The sequence below is a fragment of the Schistocerca serialis genome, chromosome 3 (genome assembly GCF_023864345.2).
Source record: "Schistocerca serialis cubense isolate TAMUIC-IGC-003099 chromosome 3, iqSchSeri2.2, whole genome shotgun sequence".
NCBI lineage: Eukaryota > Metazoa > Arthropoda > Insecta > Orthoptera > Acrididae > Schistocerca > Schistocerca serialis.
In genome coordinates, this window is record NC_064640.1 from 1,026,926,828 (window position 1) to 1,026,950,703 (window position 23,876).

At 38.0% G+C, this 23,876-nt stretch overlaps 1 protein-coding gene across 1 annotated transcript in view; it reads left to right on the top strand.

The window, feature by feature from the left end:
• Nucleotides 1-23,876, top strand: part of LOC126471486 (2-oxoisovalerate dehydrogenase subunit alpha, mitochondrial) — a 149,518-nt gene that overhangs the window by 110,210 nt on the left and 15,432 nt on the right. The window contains exon 7 of the mRNA XM_050099693.1: nt 19,693-19,864. Within this exon, the coding sequence (XP_049955650.1) occupies nt 19,693-19,864 (172 nt within the window). The remainder of the gene's footprint in view (nt 1-19,692; nt 19,865-23,876) is intronic.

Here is a 23,876-nt window from a genome sequence, read left to right on the forward strand (position 1 = left end):
ATGGTAATTGTTTTATACACGTTCATTTCAACTTGATTACAACTGCCTTAATCTAAATATTAGGTATTAGAAAGCCAGAAACTCATACAAAACATGTTTATTTTAATGTCTACATTTTTTCAATTCTCAATGCAGAGGTAATTTTAAAGTAACAAATTTTTCATTTTTGTAGTAACTCTTCTTTTTTGCTCCATCCGCCCATTTGATTAAGGTGCAAAGTAATATTTGAAAGGGGAAATGTAATTTTTAATCCATAGTAAAGACATTAACAGCCATTACTTCATGCTTAACAAAAATTTCAATTTCTAAAGTATTGTTGTTTGTAATAAAGGTACTCTTTGTTCCATTGTACACGTCTTCTGCTGAGAGTGGTTTTTGCAGACATGTTTGTTGCATCCTGAAAAAGTGACTGATACTTTTTTTTCTTGATGTCTTGAGCAGAAGTTACATCTTTGGTGCTTTTTAGGCCTACATGAGCTTGATGATAGGAACTGCTCTTCCAAACGAAATGCTGAATTAATTAATGTTTTCAAATTTGTTGATAGCGTTGGTACAGTAGCACTTTGTTTGAGATGGTTTTCATTTAGAGTTGTTGACAGATCTTCCATAAATTGACAACGTGACATCTTTGTGTTAGGATTGGAGTACTACCATACTACAAAACTGTTATCAATAGTAATATGGATTACAGCACACCATATGGCTAGAGGCCACCTTTTACATCTTGTTCAATAATTATAGAGGGCACCGTTCTGATCAAGAGCATCCATGCCCCTTTTGTAGAATTGTAAAATAGAATAGTATCAGGTTTACCATTCTGCTGATCAATGCGCTTGTCATGATTCATTGATGATAGCATGACTACTGATGTACTTTTCTTGGTGACATAGGAGTATATTGTTAAACCCTTTGTGAAACCAAACTGTGTATGTCGTCATTTCATATGATTTATTGGGCAAGAATTCTGCCAGAATTTCACGTTTCTGTTTCTGAAGTGTACTGATTTATGTCTGGCCAATCTTTTGTAGAGGTGAACCAGTTATCTCCACTTATGTTTCTGTTTGTCTTAGCAGTAGGTTGAACCAGCTTCAGAACAGATTGTGTTAGGATACATAGTTTTGATGGATTTGGCGTTGTCGCCTTCCCTGAATAAATAAAAGCATTTAGCAGATAGTGGGATTTTGCACAACACAGATACATAATTTTTAACCCATATTTTTCGGGTTTGTTTTGTAGATACATTCTAAAAGAACAGCTTCCACAAAAACCTGCTGGCATTTCATCAACTGTTGCAAATTGTGAGCAGCTATAATTTGCTGCAGAGTTGTATATTGTTGTGGATTGGCAAGACAGCCAACCCTCTATGAGAGGAAGCCGAAAGGCACGCGTTTTAGCTCACGCAGGCTAGCGTGAGGTCTGGAACAGGTCAAGGAAATGAGACTAACAAAAAACGTACGTAGTTGCTGGAATACTTAACTTTAATCCATAATTGGTGAACATCGCTCTTGACGGTACATGTTTTACAGCATCAATAGTAACTGGTAATGGCGCCTTGCTAGGTCGTAGCAAATGACGTAGCTGAAGGCTATGCTAACTATCGTCTCGGCAAATGAGAACGTATTTTGTCAGTGAACCATCGCTAGCAAAGTCGGTTGTACAACTGGGGCGAGTGCTAGGAAGTCTCTCTAGACCTGCCGTGTGGCGGCGCTCGGTCTGCAATCACTGATAGTGGCGACACACGGGTCCGACGTATACTAATGGACTGCGGCCGATTTAAAGGCTACCACCTAGCAAGTGTGGTGTCTGGTGGTGACACCACATATATAATCTTGTTAAACAATTCGGAAACAGCTGCCAACTTGTCATCTGATTGGTTTCTCTGTTCCCTTGTTGCTCGGTTATCAAATCTGATAACAGACAGAAGAAAAAGAAACTGTTCCTTGGGCACTGTTGCTCTAAATATTGGTCTTCCTGTTAGCTCCATAGCAAAAAGCGAGTCTGCATTCTCATGATTAGATTTACAAGCACCTGAGAGATAAATCAGTCCAAAAAAGCTCGCATTTCTTCCAGAGACACATGATCAACATAAGTCGCAGTCACACCATAATTTGCACTCACTCCAAAAATTTGTGCATTTGTGTGACCTATATAGTGTTCAGCATATTGGGCTGTAATAAGCAGAGACCATGCTTCAAATGGTGTAGAAGGCTTACATTGCCGAGCAGGTCCACTCAATCCCGGTAATTGAACAATAATATTAGATTTTCTCCTTCTAGAATTACTGGGTGGGTTTCATGACCATTTGAACCTGTTTTTCCCATAGTAATAACTACCAGACTCATTTTCAGAGATTTCATCTTCTGAGACATCCAAATCAGAAATTGTTGTGTCTGTATTGTGCGCGCTGTGTTCACTTTCACAATCCTTTACATCGGAATCATGTTCCTGATTTCATTCTTCTTCTGCAGATTCATTTTCTATGTTATCTAAATAGTCCATAACCTCTTCCGCTGTTATAAAATGTCCGTTGATGGGAATAGATTCACTACTCATTGTTAGATCACACATGCAACTCAGAAAACAATGGAATATTCAGAAATAATGTGCACGTAAGTACTATTGTGGGGCCTTCAGTGATCCCAAAATCCAATTACTCTGAAATGAACACTGTCATGACTTGCACCAACATGTTTCCTTGAAGACAATTGACTTCTAAGAGAATACATACAATCTTTGGTGCAGCATCATTCCAAAGATAAATAAGATAATGTTTATGCTGGGATCAAAAATGACCCCATGATAGTAACTGGGGGTTAATACTTTTCACTGCTTCAGTAACACCAGCTGGGGGTGCAGACCGCTCTATACTCTTGCGGCTCTACAAGGCTGTGATCCTGTCTGGTCTTGATTGTGGGAGTCTGGCATACGGCTCAGCATCGCCTTCGCTGGACCTGATGCACCGTTATGGGCTCCAACTTGCAGCAGATGCTATTTGTAACAGCCATGTGATCAGCCTACTTGTGGAGGCCCCCCACCCCCAAAGATTGGAGGCCAACAACTTCTGAGCATCTGAACTACTGTGTTCTTTTTCCTGGTAGGGAGGCCCAGGGTGATACATTTCCAGGTTCAGAAGTGATATACACTGATTTCTCTACTGTTGACAGATGGACCAGTTTTGTCTACACACATGCATGGTGTAGTGAACTGTAGAATTGGTGGCCATCACTCAAGCCCTCAGCCACTTCCATTCTTTACCGGTGTGACAATCATTGGCAATGACTACTTGAGTAAACTTCAGACTGTCAACCAGTGCTGCACTCAACACCCATTGGTTATGACAATCCAGGAGCTACTTTGTGATCTCCACCAAGCTGGATGGTCGGTCATTTTTATATAGACCCCAGGTCACATTGAGTACACCAACATACAATGAGAACAAGACTGACTCGGATGAAGAGTGCAGTTTTGTATACAGATATTGAATATTCCACAATATACAAACATAAGATATTTCAAGAACATTCAAAAAATTTAAAATACTAAGTAACAAATAAAGGTGGAGGGGGTCCCCGTCATTAAATATGATGCCATACTGCAGCAATATTTTCATATACTTACACAGTTGACATTTAAAATTGTTTTTTAGAAACGTTTTCTAATTACTGCTGTACCATGTTTTTTTTATACTTTGTGCAATTTTCTGTACCTCTCCATTTCATTTCTAATAAATTTCAGTCTTCTTTGTACCTCATTTATTGCTATTACTTTTATTTTGAAGTGATTTAGTATTTTAGGCAAATTTTCATTGTTACTAAACATCTAAAGATATCATGAAACCTTGTCATCAATTTACCTAACACAATAATAGCTTCTATCCTCCTCATGATATTGTTTGATATTGTTGGTGCTCACAAAAAAAGAAAGAAAACTCCATGTACAATTTAACATAGATCTATGATTCAGGATAGATATAGGGAATTATTTTCTCTTATAATTTACAGACAGGATAGTTAAAGAATTGAGTTAACCAAGAAATCAAGAACGCATTCACCCATCTGGGGAAGCACTATTTACCAGATAGTGTATTCACTAAAGAGTGGAGATGTCCTACTTACCTGCTGATATCAAAAGAATTCACAACTGCAAATACTCTTAAAACTCTTACTTGCTTACTTTTCAAAATTTACCTGACTTTGTACTGCCCAGCCTAATTACAAATTATTTGGTAGAGAACTGCATCTACTGATCATACCAGTTACAAATAAAATACCACACATACCGAAGTCATTGAACAGTTTACAGTTCATTAATGCTGTTGCATTGAATGGTGCATATACTGTAAGTGGAAAGTTTCTTTCTGTGTATCAGTTACTTTGTCATCAAATTCAAAAATTTTGCACCTATCTGTTGCTGGGAATTTTGTGACACTTTCACTCATTTTACCAACCTCCTCATTTCCTACTTGCATACATGTCATTACAATCTTAATTACATCAGATATTGTTTCATTTTCCCTGTTGACATTTCAAAAGTTTTAAGTTACCTTTCTACCTGGCATTCAGTCACAGTGTTTTCAACATATGCTTTAACAGCTTCCATTTGTACTTATATATGAAGCAGTCAGATGAAAGTGAGACAAATGGAATAAATTAAGTGAACTGTTTATTATTTCAAAATTAATCACCATAAATGTTAATACGTTTACCCCACTATGGTATAGAATTGTCAGTGCCTTCACAGAAAAACATTTGCAGTTGCCTACAGAAGCATGAATGTACCCAGGCATGCACCTCTTCATCTGAAGCAAATTAGTGGCGATGAATTATTTTTTTAATTTTTTTCCAGGCCTTCAAAAATATGGAAATAGCATAGGAAGGGATTGCAACTGCATGGAGGACATGTAAGGACTTCCCAACAAAATTTCTATAGCATACTTGAAACAAAGACATGCCAGTTCCAGGACTGCAAGGGCTTGCTGCTCTTTGCCTTTCTGGAACATTGTGCCACAATTAATGTACAGTTGTACATTTACACTGAACAAAAATTGAGCCATGACATCAAGCCCAAATGCCAAAGAATGTCAACAGGTGGCATCATTCTGTTGCAGGATAATACCCACCTGCATGTTGTCAAGGATGTTTTGACTAGGCTGCAGAAGTTTTGCTGGGAAGCACTTACACATCCTCCATACAGTCCTGATATCTCCCCACGTGATTTCCCTATTTTTGAACCCCTGAACAAAGACATTCGTGGTCACCAATTTGCATCAGACGAAGAGGTGCATGCCCTGGTACAATCATGCTTCCGTACGCAAATGCTGGCATTTTTACGTAAAGGCATTGACCATCTTGTCTCACCCTAGGTTAAATGTATTAACAGTTTTGGCAATTACTTTTGAAATAACAATCTGTTGACTTATTTTTAATGTCCCACACTTTGATTAGTGAAAACAGAAGACCTATACACTGAAGAGCTAAGTAACTAGTACACCTGTCTAATATCGTGTAGGGCCCCCGCAAGCATGCAGAGGTGCCGCAACACAACTTGGCATGGACTTGACTAATGTCTGAATTAGTGCTGGAGTGAATTTACACCATGAATCCTGCAGGGCTGTCCATAAATGTGTAAGAGTACGGGGGTCGAGATCTCTTCTGAACAGCACGTTGCAAGGCATCCGAGATATGCTCAATAATGTTCATGTCTGGGGAGTTTGGTGGTCAGCAGAAGTTTTAAACTCTGAAGAGTGTTCCTTGAGCCACTCTGTAAGAATTCTAGACATGTAGAGTTTTACAGTGTCATGCTGGAATTGTCCAAGTCCTTTGGAATGTACAAGGGACATGAATGGATTGCAGGTGATCAGACAGGATGCTTTCATACTAGTCACCTGTCAGAGCCGTATCTAGACATATCAAGGGTCCCATGTCACTCCAACTACACATCCCCCCCACACCATTACAGAGCCTCCACCAACTTGAACAGTCCCCTGCTGACATGCAGGTTCCATGGATTCATGAGGTTGTCTCCATACTCGTACATGTCCATCTGTTCGATACATTTTGAAATGAGACTTGTCTGACCAGGTAACATATTTCCAGCCATCAACAGACCATTGTCAATGTTGACGGGCCAATGTGAGGCGTAAAGCTTTGTGTTGTGCAGTCATCAAGGGTACACGAGAGGTCCTTCGGCTCCAAAATCCCATATTGATGATATTTCATTGAATGGTTCACACACTGACACTTGTTGATGGCCCAGCATTGAAATCTGCAGAAGGATTGCACGTCTGTCGTGCTGAACGATTATCTTCAGTTGTTGTTGGTCCCGTTCTTGCAGGATCTTTTTCTGGCTGCAGCAGTGTTGAAGATTTGGTGTTTTACGGGATTTCTGATATTCACAGTAAACTCGTGAAATGGTCGTACCGGAAAATCCCCACTTTATCACTATCTTGGAGATGCTGTGTCCTGTTGCTCATGTGCGACTATAAAAACACATTCAAACTCACTTAAATCTTGATAACCTGCCATTGTAGCAATAACCTGCCATTGCAGCAGCAGCAACCAATCTGACAACTGTGCCAGAGATTTGTCGTCTTATATAGGTGTTGCCGACCGCATCGCCATATTCTGCCTGTTAACATACATCTGTGTTTGAATACACCTGCCTGTACCAGTTTCTTTGGTGCTTCAGTGTAGAATGACTTTGTAGTCTGTTTGTCTGTTTGTCTCAGGACTGGATGGAGGTATGAAGTTGAAATGTATGTCAAATGCTAAGGTCTATGGCCCCTTGGTGGTGTAAAATATTAAGCTTCTATGTCAATGCAGTCAAAAGATATGACCATTTGTATCACATACTTTGATACTTGCGGACTCGCTCTTGAAAACCTATAGATGAACTACCTGTATACAGAACTAAGTTTGTTTGCAACTCACTCACTCACTCACACTCTCTCTCTCTCTCTCTCTCTCTCTCTCTCTCTCTCTCTCTCTCTCTCTCTCTCTCTATCTGTGTGTGTGTGTGTGTGTGTGTGTGTGTGTGTGTGTGTGTGTGTGTGTACACTACACACATGCTCCCCCCCCCCCCCCCTCTTTTCCCCATCTCTCTCGTTTTCATTTGATTGTCCCTTATACATTCATTAAATCACCATTAATCTTTTTGTTGTGTTGGGGAATCCAGTTCATTATTATTAACAGAATATGTTTGTACTACAACTTCTGATTTGGCCTCAAAATAATTAACAACTGCAAAGTAGACTTACCTTAAATCTCCTTTGAGGTAGCTGGTGCAGTGGTTAGCATGCTGGACTCTCATTCTGGAGGATGGCAGTTGAAATCCACACCAACCATGCATATTTAATTTTTGCATGATTTCTCTAAGTAGTCACAGACAGATGCCAGGATGTTTCATTTTAAATGGCATGGCCCATTTCCTTCCTCGTCCTCAAATATCTTGTGCTCTGTCTGTAATGACTTCGATGTCAATGGGTCATTAAACCCTAATCTCCCTTCTTTGGTCTGCCTACATATCATTAGAAACAGAATAAATTTTCAAATCAAATTCCTTATCAATTTTGTCTCTGTTCTCAATACAACCTTTCACTGAACGAACTGCTTTTCCAAGCTGTCACATTTTGAATGCAAATTACTGATTTCATTACTACTTTCTTGTATCTGTAAAATAAAATTACTGGTAACACTATGCCGTAGAGCTGACTTATATTTAGTATTCTTTCCTCAGAAGCACAAGTCTTGATCACCTTGAAGCTGAAGCTTTACGTAAGTATGGAATGGTGTGATTCAAAAATGTACACAATACCAACAATTTAGTTGACAATAACACATATACTTTGTTCATGTAAAGTGCAGTTATTAATTGTAGTGACCAGTTTGAACACGTGCACGTGTACAGACTAGTATGTGAAGTGGAAGTGGGAAGTAATTTGTTCTATTGTAAAGCAAAACGATGTTGCTATTTATACAAAAATATTACAGTTCTCATTTATCACAACACAGTTCAAATTTAGCACAGTCCTTTAGTAATTTGTTAAAGATGATTACAACTTGGTGGGTTCACTCCAATGAGAGTGACAGGTCACAGTTCTTGTTGATCACATTACAGTTTAATAAAATTAGGTCCGTTGATTTAGATCACAGATATCACTTGTAAGTAATTTAACATTAAAGTTCGTGAGATCTGAGGCTGCCAGTGCATGTATATTTGCTTATACAGGGTGTCCCATTTATCTTGCTCACCCAAAGTAACTTTTTTCTGATATGTTAAATGAAAAATTGTTTAACCAATGTTTTTTAACATCATTGGGTAGTTCTTGCTGAGGGTATATGTTTAATCTGTATCCCCACAGAGGTAAGAGATATGGGGTAGAGGTTAAATTTTTTAAATGGAACCATGTACATTTTATTCAAGGATACACTTACCCTGTGCAAGAGCTTTTCAAAAATGTATCACACGATAAAATTTTTGTCAATAAAACATAGAAGTCAAATGATAATGAGTACACATGCTGTTTACTGCCTTGATTGTACACATTATGTACCCAGTATAATGCTGTAGTAGAGGTGTGGGTTTTGTTTATGATTTGCGACACATGTAAACATGGGTCCTCCCCACCCCACCCCCACTCCTCCCCAGTCCCCCCACCCCTGCCACACGCATCTCATTTGTTATTGCTTTAGTATACAGATACCCATGTAGTCATGCATTAGAGTAAGCTAGTAACTGCTTGGCATTAGGACAAATGGTGAATACAGTTTTTGTTCTATAAAGGTGTGTGATGTACTCGCATGACAATAATTTAGAAAAACTGCTGATATACAGAAAAAGTACACTGACAGGAAATAATGTAGTAGTATTTCCTGGCAGATTAAAACTGTGTCCCCGACCAAGACTCGAACTCGGGACCTTTGCCTATCGCGGGCAAGTGCTCTACCACCCCGAGTTCGAGTCTCGGTCGGGCACACAGTTTTAATCTGCCAGGAAGTTTCATATCAGCGCACACTCCGCTGCAGAGTGAAAATCTCATTCTGGAATGTAGTAATAGCCGTGCGGTCTGAGACGCCTTGTCACGGTCCGTGCAGGTCCCTCCATCAGAGGTTCGAGTCCTCCCTTGTGTGTGTGTGTGTGTGTGTGTGTGTGTGTGTGTGTGTGTTGTCCTTAGCGTAAGATAGTGTAAGTTAGATTAAGTAGTGTGTAAGCTCAGGGACCCATGACCTCAGCAGTTTGGTCCCATAAGATCTTACCACAAATTTCCAAAACTCAAGATCATCATAGAACATGAACAAACGAGGCTGCTGAAGTTGCTGTGCTGGTTGCTGTAGCTTTGAATCCTCAAGTCAGCAGACTATGAATTCAACATGAAGTTGGTGTCTCAAAAACAAGTGCACATTGCATTCTGCAACATCATAAATTCCATCATCACCATGTTCATTTACACCGAGAACTTCGTTGAAATGACTTCAGCGATATGGTTCAATTTTGTCAGTGGGCTCAGCAACAACTTCTGACTAATCCTAATTTGTTCTCAGATGTTCTTTTCACCAACAAGGCATCTTTCTCCAATAAAGGAATAGTCAGTATGAGAAGTATGCATTATTGGTCCATCAACAATCCACAGTGGTTCCGTCAGTTAGAGCATGAACATCCATGGAATGTTAATTTTTTGGCACAGAATTGTATGAGATACCATTATCAGACCTTTCTCTGTATATGGCAAACAAAACGGCAGACAATATTCCCAATTTTCAAAACGTACTCTCCCTGTTCTCTTGGATGCCATGCCTCTGAATCGGAGGATAGTCCTGTGGCATCAACATGACAGATGCCCAGCACATAATGCTTTATGAGCATGACAAATTTTTGACCATAAATACCCTGGTAGGTGGATTCGACATCGTTGGTCAGTTAGTTGGCCTGCCCATCTCCAGACCTTACACTGTTGGACTTTTTCTCTGTGTGGAGCAGTCAAGCATGCTGTCTACTAAAATATTCCAACAACACCAGAGAACATGTAGCAATGCATTATTGATGGTGATACAGCCATCACAGAGGAAGTAGTAGCACGATGTGGGGTGAACTTCATCTACAGAGTGACCCTATATATCAAAGCCAATGGTCACCATTTTGAGCATGTGATATAAACAGTCTGCTTTTCATGTAGTGGTAGTATCTCAGTAAAACTTACGACAAAGGTCTTGTTACTTCTGTATTGTCATAAGTATTGTAGTACAGTACTGTACAATAACAAGATCCAATTACTGTAAAGTGCAGTACTGTTGCATTCAGTGTTTATTGGTAATTGTAAAATGTGCCTTGAAGAGGTTAAATTATGTAGTTAATGAAATGCACTGAATTGATATTTCAATTAGAAAAGTTATGTATTATATACCATTTGCATAGCTACTAGTTTCGTGGATAAAATGGTACAGTGTAAAAATTTTGGGATAGCTTTTGGAGAGGGTGAGTGTATTCTCGAATAAAATGTACATGGTTACATTTAAAAAATTTAACCTCTACCCCATATCTTCTACATCTGTGGGGATACATAAAACATATACCCTCAGCAAGAACTACCCAGTGATGTTAAAAAACATTGGCCGAAACAATTTTTCATGTAACACCTCAGAAAAAAATTGCTTTGGGTGAGCAAGATAAATGGGACACCCTGTATAAGCATATGACTGTCGTATAAATCAAGAAGAATCATGCATACAACATAATGTTACTCATTTGCTTTCATATTGTGGACTGACTGAAGTAAGAACAAACAGTTATTCTGAAAAGTGCATAATACTTTGAAATATGACGTTAGAATTCACTGTTTTTTATGTAAAATATAGAATTTTGGATTACAGGAAAATTGCTGGTTACAAATTATAAAAATACATCAACACTATTTTTGTCATTGTGATTCCCATCATTTACGTGGAATAGAGCAGTGTATTGCAAATGGTACTAAACTGTTGCATGGAGGGTCATGAGTTCAAAACTAACCTGTACTGTACAATTTTAATTTCTATATTCGGTTCAAGTACATTCTAGAAGTATCCACAAATGTCAAGAATCATTGTACTGAAATGTTCTGTAGCCATAAATATACTGTGTGTGTTCCGGCCAGAGGCAGTTTGCTCCACGCTCTTATATCTCCAAGTGCTGAATAAGCCTTCGTTAAGTGAAGTTAGTGTTCGTCATTCATCTAATTACACCTTCCTCTACATGAAACTATTGTAGAACAAAAGTGAAGTGGTGCTTTTCATTTATTATAATGTTGTTCTACCAAGCCACCATGGAAGATCCTGTCAACACAAAAATAAACAAGTCTTATCTTCTTGGGTTGGTTGCTATTGTGTGTTGCCGATATTTTGTTTCCTCACACCAGGTTGAGTTGTTTACATCCAGCAGGCTTCTGATTGGTGGACATCCTTGTTGTATGGCTGCTGACCTGTTGACTCCAACTGCTTCCTCATTAGCTGGATATAAACATGAAGCCAGTTCTGACATTATTTCTGTTTGCATGCCACATCACTTCCAGAGGCAATCTCTTCTAGTTCTTCACTAATACATTTCGCAAACAATCAAAACTATTATTGCCCTTTGTAGTGCAAGTTGTTAAAGTCTTGTATGCCACCACCTTCTTCTTAGCACTTTATACAATTGTTTGTGTATAGTTTTGTAACATTCAATCATCTTAACCCTTTTGCAGCTACGGACATGCTCTCTGCATTCTGTGCCGAGTGCAGCTTTTGTTGTGACTGTACTGCTAGCCAAATGCTGGTGACCATGCTGAGAGATGGCTTTCTGCCTAATACTAAATACTTATCATCTGATTTTTCAAAAACTATTAGGTGAAAAACATTGCTTTTTGCACCTCTTACAGTCTGATATCTTCACTTGATTTCTTTTCATTATCCATAATACTTAACTGTGCTGCATTCAGTTAAGTGAAACACTGCTCGAAATTTTAAAGAGTTTGCAGAGGTATAAACACATTGCATAAAATTATTTTGTGATTGATTTTAGCTTATACAGTTCAGTGAATGAAATTTAGATAAGATGTCAAAATTTTATTTAAAATTGAGAGAAGAATGATATCTGATCTCATTATCAAGTTAATGGGTTTTATATCCGTCAGATGGTCACACGAGATGTCCATTCATGTCCTTGCGAATTGCGAATCATGTGGTCATAACAATTGTCAGTTTCATAAACAATTCAAGATATTGAAACGAGCATGCAATTAGGCATGTAAGTTGTATGAGAAATACACAAAACTGTTTTTCATTCCCCTAACTATGGAAGTAACTCGGTCACGGCAGTGTGAGATGAGCAGTTCAGGATGCATACAGATGTCCATAGCATTGTAGAAAAAAACCAAGCGGTGCATGTATAACCTTCCCCAACACCTGGAGAACAGCATAGCAGGATGTGTATGCACGTCCACAGCAATGAAATGGTTAAAAGCAGAGAGATGTTTTACTGATATTATGGAATGCCCATAGATAACAGTTCCTTACCCCGATGGCTGTGAACATGACCAACTTGTTTGATGCTTCACAAGTCTTATATAATATTATCAATCCAATCCACTGCTGATTATTATCAGGTGATTAAGGTAATTAATAATGATGCAACACAAGACAGTCAATTTACTTTTTAGGTCATTCATCTTTATTTTCACTATATCCGTGATGATCAGTCTGCTTGTAATTTGATACTACAGATTTCACAATACAGATCTGTAAGCTATATACACATTGAGTGGTCTTACAGATTTCACAAATGGTAAATATGTAGTACCTATACAATTTGTAACACAACTGTTAGTGTAGCGAGTACTTGTTAACAACATAGCAAGTGTACTGACGTGATGTCACTGCTGACTGACTATATGAATAAATCTGACTGACTAAGTAAATGAAATCAATAACATTTTGTTTGAACTGATTGAATGTGTGCCCTCGACTAATTTAAAACTTTACATAATTATTACTGAACCCAGACTGGCTAACTCCATAGTAACTGTGCTAGTTGAGTGGTAATCACAAACTGACATGTAACTTTACAAGACGATTACCAAACACTGACTGACTGGTTTTGTGCGTGGTGCCTATTTATAGATATGCATTATATAGGAATAACAAAATATTAAAATACTAAGCAATTACATTTTTGACAGAGATAAGTAAAACATATGAAAGTAAAATAGGTAGTGAAGTTATTTTACTTAGTTGCATAATCAAAAGCTGGCATAATTATAGGTACTATTTTATGATACTGAACCTTACATGGGAAGTGAACTTACACATGTGCATTCGAAAGCCCCCCAAGAATTTTCTGGAAAGCTACATTTTATTATTTGTATAATTAACAAACTAACAGATTATTTTAGGAAAGTTATATATTTTTTAAATCAGAAAATCATGAATACTGTGAAATGGGGTCAAGTTGATTGCTTTTGGACTTTTTTTGAAAACATTAAAATGATTGTATTGGTCGTTCTTTCAGCGTCATTGGTAAATTTTAACTCACCTGGGGATGAAGTTTACCAGTTATCTGTTACATGACAATTGTGGATTGTTTAGAACTCTAGAGTGATTTTCATTTTTTTGAAACCTTATGAATAATTGAAAAATAAATATTGCATACTAATTAAATTTTAACACTAATCTCAGAAAAACGTTTAAAAATGTTTTAAGGATAGACTAGTGTTCACAAACTTTATTTACGAAATTCCAAAGAAACACACTCTCTTCTTCTTTATCTCTAGAAACTGTCTCACCACCTTGTGTTTTACTTTGTTGACTATGGATTCTGTTTATCAGCATTAATTTGAGAATTTTTTACACTCAGGTAGCCTTATTAATACTTCTTTTTCCTTTTAAAATTACTGGGACACACAATTCTAAAACATTCAGCTACATTTCTTCAATTCACTCAATTTATGTTTGTACAGACGTGACATTTTCACACTGACAATTCTTACTATCTCAACTGTATGCTGCAAAAAACGGAACAGTGGCCTACATGATGAATTCATAAGTTCACACGAAGACATTTACAGCAATGACTTCTTCACTCCACCACTAGACTGTTGTAGGCAATTACTGCTGCATCCACTGTGTTACATTGTTGCTTTGTTCATTAGGTCATATTCTTGCAGCATTCATGAATGTTTGTTCATAAAAGGACCAAACAAGAAAAGGTGGTCAACTTCACCTTGTCCACCAAGAATGTGCAAAGTTTTATTTGTTTATCTATAAACAGGTTGGAGTTTGTGGTCATGTGTGTGTGAGGTGTGCTTTCTTTAGTGAATGAATGGTGTCGAGTGTTTCTCTTTTCTAACATAAAACGCTTTTTGAACTTTTCAATCAATTTCACCCCAATGGTCCACTTTACCCCATTTGACAGCACAAAGCTATAACACTGGACTTTGCAAAGAATTACATTTTAAGATTTGAATATTCCAGAACACAAACATTTTGCATGCAAATAACTTTTGAAATATTAAGTTTCCAGAGAAAGTAAAACATTTGTTTGAAAAAGAGAGCTTTCAAATATTATATATCAATCTTGAAACAAACAATCACTAGCAGTGTAAAAGTTTGATGTGAATATGGTTCAGAGGTGTTGTAAAACTATCATGAAATATTTACACAGTTGCCATCAGCTGCCTGTAAACCCACTTGTGAATAATAAAGTTTAGTGAAAAATTACATGAATAAGAATTTAGCAGTTTAAGTACTTACAGCATACGCAGTATGTGTATAATATGAAACAGGACAAAACATTTATTTAGGGAGTATAATTGTAGCAAGTGACAGTGACTTCCTTACTGTGTGGCACAGAAGCCACTGTCTCAAGTGTTTACCTCTGCTAATTTAATTTTATGTGACAGTGCACAGAGATTAGCATGGATACAGGAACACCACAATTAAATGCTCAAAGCATGAAGAAAGACCATGTGGGCTGATGAGTTGTGAAAATCCTTATAAAAAACCTTAACTTTTATTACTCTCATATGAACTTACATAGTGAATTCATCACTGTAAACTGAAAATGAGTTGACACTCAATACAGTTCATTGTGGCTGGCTGTTACTGGGCGGGACTAACAGCACATAGTAGGGATACCTCTTTCATCTGGTTCTTGCTTCATCTTGACTGGCCTGGTTGCTGACGCACGCGCACACACACACACACACACACACACACACACACACAGACAGAGAGAGAGAGGGAGAGAGAGAGAGAGAGAGAGAGAGAGAGAGAGAGAGAGAGAGAGAGAGAGTCTAAAGCAGTGATTAAAAGATTCTTCACATTTTCGTATTTTCTTTGTTTTCTCTTGTTGGTCCCCCTAGATAAGTTAGAAATTGCAATTTGTCATTGTGTCACTGGTGATAGATGGAGTGTGTTGTGTGGTCAACTAACCATGTGGTGGATCTCCTGCAGGCAGGAAATGGCTTAGAGTCTGGCTCTGTGATTGTTGATTTGGTGAAATGGTTCAGCATGGTTCAGTTTATCAAACAAAGTAGTTTATTAGTTTTCTTTGTGTCTGTGACCATTCAACATACAATCCTGTGCTCCAGAGTGGTTCACTGCATGTTTCTCGGGCATCTGTTCTGATTAGGTGTATGCCTGCTAGTTTTTCATTGGTTGATATCGTCCTGTTAACAACCTTGTACCATGTGCTATGGACTTCTTGTGATAAGAAAAGTGGTCAAATATTTTGCCATACAATGTTCCATCGGTATTACAGAAATTTTGACTCAGTGGTGTTCTTGCATGGATTGTCTCTGAATGCATCGTATATTTTGCAGTCTTCTCTCTGCACTTGAGAATGCTTCCTATTGTGTACCTCTTCTGCATGTACTACTGTCCCACGAAGCTGAGTGTAAATGGAATTGTGTGGTCCATTGGTGCTCATTCAGATTCTGGCCTGTATTTGTTGAAGAAGACTGCTGTCGGATTGGCCACGTTGTTTTCTGTGATTTTGGATATTGTGTGCATCAGCAGAGCTGTGCACATTGGCACAGAATCGATTATGCTGAGGCAGTATCCTTCTGGTTTCAGAGTATGTATAGTGTCTGCAACCTTAACTATGTCTCCGTGTCACAGTACCCTGCAGACCAGTGTATTATAGCTCTACCCAGTTCTTTGCACAGGTTTAGAATTTGGACTATAAAGCAAGATTTTAGTATTGTTTGCAAGTTATAAGCTGCCATTTGTGGAATATTGGCTCAGACAATTGCTCTGCGAAGTTCGTTTCTCTTTTATTATGTACCAGGGCTGCTGAAATTGTCTTGTGTTCATCCGTATGGGTGTGACCACAGTTTTCATATCAGCCAATGCTCTTTTGTATAGATTTAAATCTTTGTTCAGCTTGTCCATGTCTTGGACATCTATAATAAATATCCCTAGGTCATCTGTGTTAGCTTTACAAACTGTGCACGAGTTTGATAGTAAATGTATCTGTTGCTTCTACATTGATGATCACTTGAGGTGGATCCCACTTGCCAGTAGGGCACCAGTCATGCATATACTAGAGGTTCTGTAATGCTGAGGAAGTTTACACCACGTAATGAAATGGGGCCCTGGTATGTCTGTCGTGTCTGTCATCATCTCTCACTTGTGGACCAAACAGGAACCTACTGTTTGATCATGTGCACCTGACTGTTCAAATGTCGGACTCTGCGTGTAACACACATTTTCAGCATAACAATGTGCCATCCTATTGCTTCTTTGTCATAATTATTTTGAGAGTAGATGGTGGACAAGAGGGTGTCTGTGTCTCAGTAGTTGTGTTTGTTAATTTAATAATGCCAACTTTTTAACACTTTGATGTCTTTTAACATGGTGCCACCCATACTGAGAGTTTTGCCTTTTTCATTATTAATTACACTGCTGTCCCACCTAAGCACACTGGACAATAACTTAGTTTCCCCCACTAGGCAACATGCTGATATCATGTACCACCACCTCTAGCGTCGATAATGGCCTAAATTAGGTGAGGAAGAGAGGCCAGAAGTTTCTTCACATATGCCATGTATAGATAGAAGTTTCTGTGGAACAGGCTGAGCAAACAACTGATGTGCAGAAAGTCTCAGAGCGTACATGATTGTAGTCCACTGGCTGAGCTGAGGCAGCCAGGGGTGGTCAAGCAGGTGGCGCATGCACAGAATGAGTGCAGTCGGGCTGTTTGGCAGGTTGCCTACACTACCTGCTCCTCCCCGCTTGCAGCTGCCCGTGCCCAGTGAGGCAACATTAGAAGAGCCTGCCATAGAGCTGCCAAATTGCACAGATATTGTTTGGTATGTGTCACCCATTTTTCGAAATAGAGACATTTTCTGTGGCAATAAGATTGGATGATTTGGCAGGTCAGTTGGGGTGTAATTTGGTACCTGAATGTTTGTCAAGCCAGAAACCTAGGCGTGCAGCCCTGTAAATACAACTATCGTAATCTTGGAAGACAGGAGTGCTCATAGTATTATCAAAATTGTGAAAATGTAGGAGAAATAGCAACACTTCGTCACTGAGAATTTTGAAATAAATATCCTGGTTCATTCACCATAATGTAAATGAGTGTGCCCATGTCATGGTATGGAAAAATGCCAAAATAATCACAGAACCACTCCTGGCTCGAACACACACTGCTGGTTAAAGACCTAATTGGGCCAGTGGTATGCTCCATGCTTCATATCATTTGAAAAGTGGCAAGATAGTGATTCATTGGATCACATTAGATGCTTCTAGTTAGATACTGTCCAGTGTATGTGGTGTTCAGCCCATTGAAAAGTGCAGCTTTATGTGCCATTGTGAGCAACTGCCTTTCTGTATGGTACCCACCTCCCGACACCCATTGCATGCAGTTCCATTCATGATGTCCACTTGAGAAATGGTTTAGATTGCCCGTGTTCACTGCCAGAATCACTTCCTGTTGGGCCTGAAACAGATTGTCAGTGGAAAGGTGTGATACTCATCTTGCTGTTGGTTACAATCTTTTCACAACCACTATTCTTATTCCATGGCTGTGAATGTCGCACCATTCCTTGAAGACATGTTGGAGAGTCCACACTGATACACCAACAAATTGGATAACTTCATTAATGGTATTGCCATGGGCACATCCAAACACAATAGCTCCTTTCTACCATTCTGTCATATTTACACATCAACCTACCTTACTGCTCCAATTAATGTATCCAACTAGCACATACACACTTCTTCACTGCCATAACTTAGGTCAATGATGAGGGTCACATGATTGTCTGGATCCAGTTCTACACAAACTACAAAGCTGCAAACTGACGAGTCAGTATTTAACGCAGCTTATTTTTGCTTTAATTGTATATTATCTTGGTCCATTGGTTTTTATCCTTTAATTTAGAGTTTTCAGTTGGTTCTGTTTGAACAGCCGCTACAGCTTTGTTTATAGGAAATGTAATTTTGTCTCTTTGCAGGCCTTTGTGATTTGTTCATTTGATCCTGTGCATTTGTTTTGTAACAGCTAAAGTGTTTGTGCTAATACATGTTCAATGTCATTTTGGATTGTTATTTCCTTGTTTTCAGCAGTGATAACTAGGATTTTAAAACATCCATGACAGTTTTCAACAAGTAAACATCTGCAGTGAATTCAAAAGATGTAATCATGAAAGACTTATCTTCATGTAGACAGTCAAGGCATCATGATCTCTGAAAACCAACAATATTTTGGACATGGTGTGTATGCGTCTCATGCACCCAAAAGTTACACGTAACATACTGAACCACTTTTACAATGATTTTTTTCTGCTTCCAGCATGATCTGTCAGTTATCCTACGCTTTCTAAAGAGCACTGTGTCACTGAATTATTATCTAGATGCCGTCTTGCTACATGTAACTTACTGAAGAAACTATTTGATGTTCACAGCACTACTTTTCATCAAATGTTGAGAGTTCATATTTTAAAAATATTTGCACTGCTGGAGTATATTTTTTATTCCTTCTCTTAACTTTCTTTATTTTCTTTTTTCCATAAATTGTTAGTGTTGTCAGAGATGCGAATCTTATTCTCTGGCTACAGTTTACTATCTTATTCTTCATTTCTGGTGTAATTTGTTGGCTTGGTTAGCTACTAGCGCTTAAGAATTATCTTGCTCAAATCTTCAATATGACTTGTGTTCTAGTATTTCCAGTCACTATTGAATGAAGTATGATGAATCATTACTGCCAGTCTTGTCTGTTCACTTTGTTAATCAATTTCTCTTGCTCTCTCTCAGCAATTTCTCCACAGCTGTATTTATATTGTTTTTACTTTTGCTGTTTTGCATGTAGTTTTCATCTAGATACTTTTGCAGCTGTCTGAGAGATCTTTCTTCAGCACTGTTAATTGCCTTTGTCGTTTTTACATATATTTTGTATCAATGAAAAATCAAGTCTGGAATATAATGTGTAAGGGTAGATTGCTACTCACTAAACAGAAGAGGCATTGAACATTGGACAGGAACATGAACAGAAGCTTGAATATCTCTCAGAAAAAGTTCTTTATCAGAGCTAACATGTACATAACAGAAACATGCAGCCACTGAAGCCTCAGAAGTACAGGTTTTCATGAGAAAACACTTTGATGCATTATGAATTGTGTGTACTTTCTTTTTATTCTCTTCTTTCCTTTAATTAATGACAGTTTTTCTTTTTTTATTATAGAGTTGGGCACCATAGCACATCTGATGACAGCAGTGCATATCGCTCAGTTGAAGAGGCACAGAAATGGAATGAAACAGATTATCCAATTTCTCGGCTTCATAATTATATGGTATCAAAAGGAATCTGGAGTGCTGAAGAGGAAAACAAATTGATAGCTGATATTAAGAAGGAGGTATATTTAGTAATATTATTTTCCAATGATTTTTATTGATGTTTGTTGTTTTGGAGTCTTGATGCACCTCAGATATAGTAGAAAACCTCTTTACATGTGAACCAGAGAAAACTGTATGGAATCCTTGTGATAAAAGAAATTTTCTTCACTAGAATTTGTTTAGCAAGGGGAAGAGTGCAGCCATTGCGCAGTTACCAATTACTAGCTTGTATGCCTGTGTCATGGGTTAAAATTGAGTGATCTCCACAGTAAGTAATGGTGTGAAGACATAAGAAAGTCCATCCTTGAGGTCAGATTAATCTGAGTGCCCACTTCATGCTTTCCAAGAGGCAGACATTATGTATTTCCTTGTCCCATTCTTCCTTTCTATGGTTTTTTACAACAAAAGCACAAAAGAGGCTCTTAGCCCAAACACACACACACACACACACACACACACACACACACACACACACACACGACTTGAATTCAAGAGGACAATGGTTCAAATTTCAAATCCACATCTGGCCATCTAGATTTAGGTTTTTCATGTTTTCCCTAAAATTTTCCAGGCAAATGCTGGGATGGTTCCTTCAAAAGCTCATTGCCAATTTCCTTCCCCATTCTTGAAGCAGTCAGAGCCTGTCCTCTATCTCTGATGACCTTGTCGTCGATGGGGCTGTAAACCCTAGCCCCGAATCTATGGTTTTTCCGAATGGGGTAAAAACTTGATAGTGGTGCCTGCTCTCTTTTGAGTGTTAGAAATAATTTGTTTTAAAAAACTTACAGTTATATACTTGATGGGATGTTTTTGTGACTTGGAAAATAAGATCCATTCAGTAAATCTGCACTCTATATTACCAATTAGCTCATAACTTTCTCTTTTGTGTAACATAAAACTAAATATAATTAACATACAATCAGTAAAGAAAACACCAAGACAAGTGCACATTTCTTCAGTCCTTAGATTCCAGCATTCTCCCCCCCCCCCCCCCCCCCCTCTAATCTTGCGACAACTTTACATGGCTTGCTTTCCTTTCTGTGAAAGAATCTATTGCTCATCAAAGTTCGTCTCATAGGAAGTTTTACTTTCAATGCTTAGGATCATAAGGCCAGATAGACATTCCTGACTCATTGTTGAACACACATAGCTTTTAATTATTTTCAGTTTGTTGAAGCTTTGCTCACATCATACAGATACTATCGGTAATGTGCAGTACATCGTTAAAGCTATACTAACATTTGAAAATGCATCTTGCAAGTCATACATGCGCAGATGATGTAACAGGTGGAATGCACTTGATTTGTCATTAATTTTGGTTACTTGCTTTTTCAATACGGTGAATTCCTGGCAAAAATCAACTGCATTCAAATCTTTTGAATATTTTCATGTCAGATCAACTCCATTTTTCTGCAAATCCTGTTGACATATGTAAAAATGCGTGCCACTGAGAAAGGAAAAATTTTCATGTAGTATCTTTGCACACTATACCCTTGTTTCAATGTATGTTCAGATTTTGTCATATATTACTTGTATATCTGTGGTTAATACTTCATTTGGGTTTAGTGTCTTTGGTTTGATCTTGCAGATTCCGTCATCTTGCCTTTATTTGCTTTTGAGGATTGGCTCAATTTCCAACTTTTTTAATCCATTGTTCTATTGTTTTTTCTCTCATTTCTTGCAAGGTCTTAAAAAGATCTTGCATTAGCACCACAGAACACAAAATGATAATGTCCTCTTTCTATATTTTGACATTCACTCAATTAATCTCTCGAAGAACGTTAGCCCAAATTGCTAAGTTTAGGATAAATTTAAAGTACTTCCTTTTAAGTTGGTTTTCATACACTTTTGCAGTATTTACCATCTCATGGTGGACAGAACAAAGAAAGAAACAGTTTTTGTACAAGCCCAAACAGGCTAACTGTTTCTGGACATGATAACATTGAATGCATGCCTACAAGATTTAAAGCGTGTGCTAGACATGGTACAAACCTTGTCAGCTCGTTCATTTCCATAACTCTGGACTGGATTTCCTTATATATGCTTGCCCTATTATTGTTATAAGATTTCCCACGACATTTTTGCACATCCAAATCATCAGCTCCTAGTTTTTCAAGAATTCACTGTGTGATATATTCTCCAGTCTTTCTGTCACCCATAAAATTAATAAAACTTTCTTTTATTTCACGTCCAGTTTCTGTTATTTTTCTATGAAAAACCACCTGGCTCATTTGTTCTGTGTGATGCACATCTGAAGTGCTGTTGAACATGATGAAGTAATTGGTCTCCTTGATCCCATTGAAAATGGTATTTTGAACTTTATGATTATATCAATTACTCTATTTTTTATTGTCTTTGACAAATAGGATACCCGTCCTTTTTTTACATGATCTAACTGGTACTTGAGAGTATGATCGTATTTGGCAAGCAGATTTATCAACTTAGAAAAATTTCCTTGACTAGGTTGAGGAAAATTTTCAGTAAACTCGCTCAGTGTTTTTTTTAGAACTTCGAAAAGAAAGACACTTTGTGGTAAGATACATGGCAATGTCCATTGCTACACATTGAATATGTCGCCATTTTTTCCTCACAGAGCGAATTAATTGCTCAGCATCGCAATCGAAGCCTTGACATGATTTCATTTGCTGTACATTGGTTTTCCATTTGATAAAACATTTTTTATGTTTTTGTGATGCAGATAATCTTTCTGAAACCTTTCTCCAATTAATGAGACCCTCGTAATCAAGGCTGATGTAGAATTGATGGCGTACAGCTTGCATACAGCACAGTAAATAGCATTTTTTGTTTTTGAATAAACAAGACTGGATCTTTTAATATTTTCCTTATTTGCCATTGTTCTGAGCCACACATGATCTGTCATTCTGAGCCACATGTGATGTGCCAGATGCCTATGGTTGCATACAGTGGACCTGAACTCTCTTATTTTGATGTTTTATCATGTAGTAACACAGCTTGTTTGCTGAAGAATGACCTTTGTTGATCTGTAATTTTTTTGTGGTCTGGCCACGTACCTGGGTCCCTCAGCATCATCTTCCTGCCGAGATAATACTGACAATGAAGACTGTTTGCCATCCTCTGAGACTTGAAGCTTCGACTGATTGATCAAATTATCTTGATTTCCAGATTACAAGAATTATCTGAAATACCTGAAATCACAGGACGTATTGGAAGTATCAGTGGAGCTTAATGATGCACCTCCTTCATGATGCCATCTTATCATCTTAGAACCCAATTTATTTACTACTTCAATTTTCTCTTTAGCTCTTTTTCTGTTTTGAGCCCCAGAAAGCTGTGTTCTTGGTGTGCTTATCATTTGCTCTTTACTACCTGAAAATATAAATAAATACATCTTAACACTGACGAATTGGTTTTACATACAAAATCATTGTCATATGTGTATATGTATAATATATGTCTTTTATATTATCTAACTCGCACTTTTTATTTTAGCCTATTTAGTAGTTTCGCATTCTGGCAAAAGCTTTGTCAAAATTTCATTTTCTTGGGTACCATTCGGCTCAGCTCATGTGGTCACAACCCCTTTTTTCTGCAGGAAGATTTTTTCTCTAGATTTGATGGGGATTCCCCTGGCAGAGACATCACTTACACTATGCACTTATTCAAAAATCAACTTAGAATAAGTTTAGAAATCAGCTTACGACGTGTTCAAAAACCAAATGGTATACAGGTAAAAATCAGATGAATAGTCAATAGAACAATGTGTGCTGGATGCTAAGTGCTTTGTGAAACACGTTTTTTTCTTTCTTCAAATGTACGAATTTGGCACCCTCTCAAATTGCTGCCTGGGGCATATACCCTGGTTTGCCGTGCCCCCCCCCCTCCCCTCCCCCCTCCTTCCCCTCTTAGATCTAGGGCTGTTAAACCCTAATCTTCCTTCCTGTTTTTTCCAGCCTTTGATGAAACAGTTCATGGTTTGAGATCCAGCATTTCTTTTTACTTGTTTCTTCGGTCACACTGTGATATGTACTCTGTTGCCGTGGCTATGGCTTT